The sequence below is a fragment of the Amblyomma maculatum genome, chromosome 4 (genome assembly GCF_055883805.1).
Source record: "Amblyomma maculatum isolate TAMU_Amacu chromosome 4, ASM5588380v1, whole genome shotgun sequence".
Lineage (NCBI taxonomy): Eukaryota > Metazoa > Arthropoda > Arachnida > Ixodida > Ixodidae > Amblyomma > Amblyomma maculatum.
The window spans coordinates 119,221,005-119,224,650 of NC_139347.1; the positions used below are offsets into that span (position 1 = coordinate 119,221,005).

Consider the following 3,646-nt stretch of genomic DNA (forward strand, 5'->3'; position numbering starts at 1 on the left):
TGCTTCCAACTCACAGCAACAGCAAGAGACGTGTGTCTGTCTCTTGCTGTTGTCCGTGAGTTTTTTATGCGCTTTCCAGGTCTAACATGTCTAACCAACTCGCCCAAACGCTTCCATTATTAAACTTTCCTTCGCCAACACACACGTGTGTTGAATGTATCAGCCTCGCTCAAAGAAGGCTCTTTTAGCTTATGATAGCTCCCACTCAAAGATAGTAAAGCGTGGCATAGTTTCACTTTGTCTAAGATCTGCCCTAGATAAATCTTGCCCGCACAAGATGGATGAAAGCTTCCAGTATCAGACTGGAAGAATCCTTTCTGCAGTCTACCCTGTGCATATGGTCACCAGCGTGTCCGAGAGCCTTCTTCAAAGAATCAAGAAGCCAGGCAACAAACGAGAGGCCGAAAAGAAACCTGTGCAGGTTATTCCCTATCTGCACGGTCTCTCGCACAATTTGAAAAAAGTGGCAGCCAGGCACGGTACAGCTAATCTTTTCAGCTCCCTGCAAGCTGGCAAGCATTTGCCCGATGGTGTCAGGAAAGCATTTCAACGAGGCCTGTACAGTAAAGCATCAAAACATGTTCACCCAGTGCACCGCCAAGGTGGTGTACGAGATTCCGTTGACCTGTGGCAATGTTTATGTGGGACAGACGGGGAAATGTTTCAATGAGCGGGCTCGACGGCACAATGTGACTATAAAGAACAAGACAGGAGGTAACCTTGCTACTATACATTGTAGCCGCTGTGAAAATTGCCGTCCCAAGTTTCAGGAAATCAAGTTTCTAGCCAAGGCACAGGACAAGACAGAAAGAGAAGTTATTGAGGCTTTTTATTCATCAAAGAAAAGACAAGTGCATTAGCACGCCCTCTATTCTCCTTTTTGGAAGGATATGTGTAGTTCTTTTCACCGTTTTTTTTTTTAATGATTTTAGGCGCCTTTACGCGCTGCCATCCACCTTTTGAGTTTTATGCTTTTATCTTTGACTTCTCTCTCTCATGTCATCTTCGGTTTTTTAAGCTCTTGTGGTTGCTCGCCTTTATCATTTTCTTGTTTCTTGTCTTTATCCACGCGACCTGCCTTTCACCCATGTGTTTTGTCATGATTGAACATGGTTCAATCCTGCCTAGTGTTACTGTGTTTTTCTGATTTAGTGTGGTGGCTTTCGCACATTCATGCAGACCAGAGAAAATAAAAGAGTGCCTGGGTTCCTTTTCTTCTCATTAAATTTGGAAGTTGCGCTTCTGTCCTTTTGTGTCTTTCTTCCTGTGGTGTTTCTTCAGCGCTATAAAAAAATCAAGCCCAAATGTCAATGACGCAATTGTATAAGTAAATGATGTCCTACGAGCTTTAGATATATGGACAAGAAATCACCACCTAAAGGTTAATGCTACAAAAACAAAAGCAATAATTTTTCGACATAAAGGTAAACAGGTGGACATGACAACTGACCTAATATTTACTAAATCTTCGAATAGAAATCATGCAGTGCGTTAATATTCTTCGAGAGCATTTTTTCGAACTCCTGCAGTGGGCTGACCATATAAATTTTGTGCTAAACAGACTGAGCAGTAAGATAGGAATAGTAAATCGAAACATGTATTTTACCTGAGAGAGTGAAGTTAATCATATACAGGTTTCTGTTCGCATCCTACTTAAATTATTCATTTCTAGTATGGGGCACAATCACAGAGTAATCTAAACAAGCTATTAATAGCAGAAAATATATTTCTTACGCAATATTGCACGCCCCGCCGGGGTGGCGCAGTGGTAAGACGCCCGACTACTGTGCCGGAGTTCCCGGGTTCGAACCCGACCTCGGCGGCTGCGTTTCGATGGAGGCGAAACGAAGAGGCGTCCGTGTGCTGTGCGATGTCAGCGCACGTTAAAGATCCCCAGGTGGTCGAAATTACTCCGTAGCCCTCCACTACGGCTCCCCTTTCTCTCTTTCCACTTTCACTCCTAGCTTCATCCCTTCCCTTACGGTGCGGTTCAGGTGTCCACAGAGCAAGTGTGACATATACTGCGCCTTTCCCTTCCTGTGAACCAACCAACCAACCAACCAACCATTATTGCTAACATACCATACCTGCAATCTAGCTCTCAGCTTTTTAAACAGTTCAGTATACTTAGAGTTAGTGAGCTATATAGGTTTAGCTTATCACAAGGATATATTAGTCAAAAGCGCGGAAGCAATGTCCTTACCGACATTGCCAGACTATGCTTAGCCGATCCAGTATACACCACCAGTTCTGCCCCATTTTGGAGAATATCTACCTGCCGGACTAATTACGGTCGACAAATGCTGCGTGATCTGTTACCACGGCTGCGAAATGACTATATAAATCAAGGTATCGACATTTCTAAACTGAAATGTCATCTCATCACCGTCTTCATCCGCTGAAACGTACTGAATCTTACTCTATCATTTTGTGTACCATGTGATATGCGCTCAATTCAAGTGCAGTGTTATGTAGTTTATTTTGGTTTGATTTGGTTTGGTTTGGTTTGGTTTGTGGAGTTTAACGTCCCAAAGCGACTCAGGCTATGAGAGACGCCGTAGTGGAGGACTCCGGAAATTTCGACCACCTGGGGTTCTTTAACGTGCACTGACATCACACAGCACACGGGCGCCTTGCTTTTCGCCTCCATCGAAAAGCGGCCGCCGAGGCCAGGATTCGATCCCGCGTCCTTGGGAACAGTAGTCGAACGCCGTAACCACTGCGCCACCCCGGCGGGGTAGTTTATTTTGATAACTTGCTTGTTTGTACACTTGCTAGGGTTCTAATTTTAGGCCTGTATATTTTGTTTTGTACTGACTGAGCTAGCTGCGTCCTAGAACATTGATTTTATGCTGTTCTCGGTGCTGCCAGTGCCTGATAAGTGGAGCCAAGGACAGCTCAAGCCGTGCTTGAACGGCTTTTCCCTTGGCTCCTTCTTTCACTGTATAGTGAGAAGAAAATAAAGAAACAAAGAAAAAGAAGCACGAACGCATGTGTTTCGCCTCCAACGAAACGCGGCCGCTGTAGTCGGGTTCCTCAAGTACTCCGCATCACTAACCAAGCGTCTTAACCAGTCAGTCACCACGGTGGGTCTTGTCGTAGTGCCTTTTTGTGCTTTCCTTTTCTAGAGACTCCAACACATAAGCACACATTGTCAACCGTGCTTGCCTTGCCAGTTGAAAGCTTATCGCATGAAATTTCATTCTGCGTGGCTTTCGAACTTCGACTTACAGCCCCCGAAATCAGCATTCGACCGCTCTTACCACTGAAGCACAGTTCGCTTGCATGAGTTGTAACCTTTTACGGTTTATGATCCACTCCACACGTAGGCGACCTGGACGGCAGTTTCTTCTTTGCCGTCGCCAAGACATCCGAGTGCTTAGGCTACCGCGAAGCGTGCGCCGTCGAAACGGCCGCCAGACACCACGAAAGAATGCGGGTGGTTCTCTTTCTGGAAGGTCAGTACCGAAGCAGAGGACCCGGCGCAGCTGCAGTGGACGTGCCGCTCGTCGAGTGCCGGACACTAGAAGCCCTGCTGGCGTTCGCAAATGTGCGTGTCAGGCAAATCGACCTGGACGGCCTGTTCGCCAGGACACCGCTCAGGTGGGTGACAGCTGCGGAAACTTCTATAATGAGAGCTCTCGGA

The 3,646-nt window shown here is 46.2% G+C and overlaps 1 protein-coding gene across 1 annotated transcript in view; it reads left to right on the forward strand.

The window, feature by feature from the left end:
- The first annotated feature begins 277 nt into the window (after window positions 1-277).
- Window positions 278-3,646, forward strand: part of LOC146192238 (lactosylceramide 4-alpha-galactosyltransferase-like) — a 17,066-nt gene continuing 13,697 nt past the window's right edge. Inside the window, exons 1-2 of the mRNA XM_084600438.1 lie at window positions 278-479; window positions 3,330-3,603. Coding sequence (XP_084456564.1) covers window positions 278-479; window positions 3,330-3,603 — 476 coding nt within the window. The remainder of the gene's footprint in view (window positions 480-3,329; window positions 3,604-3,646) is intronic.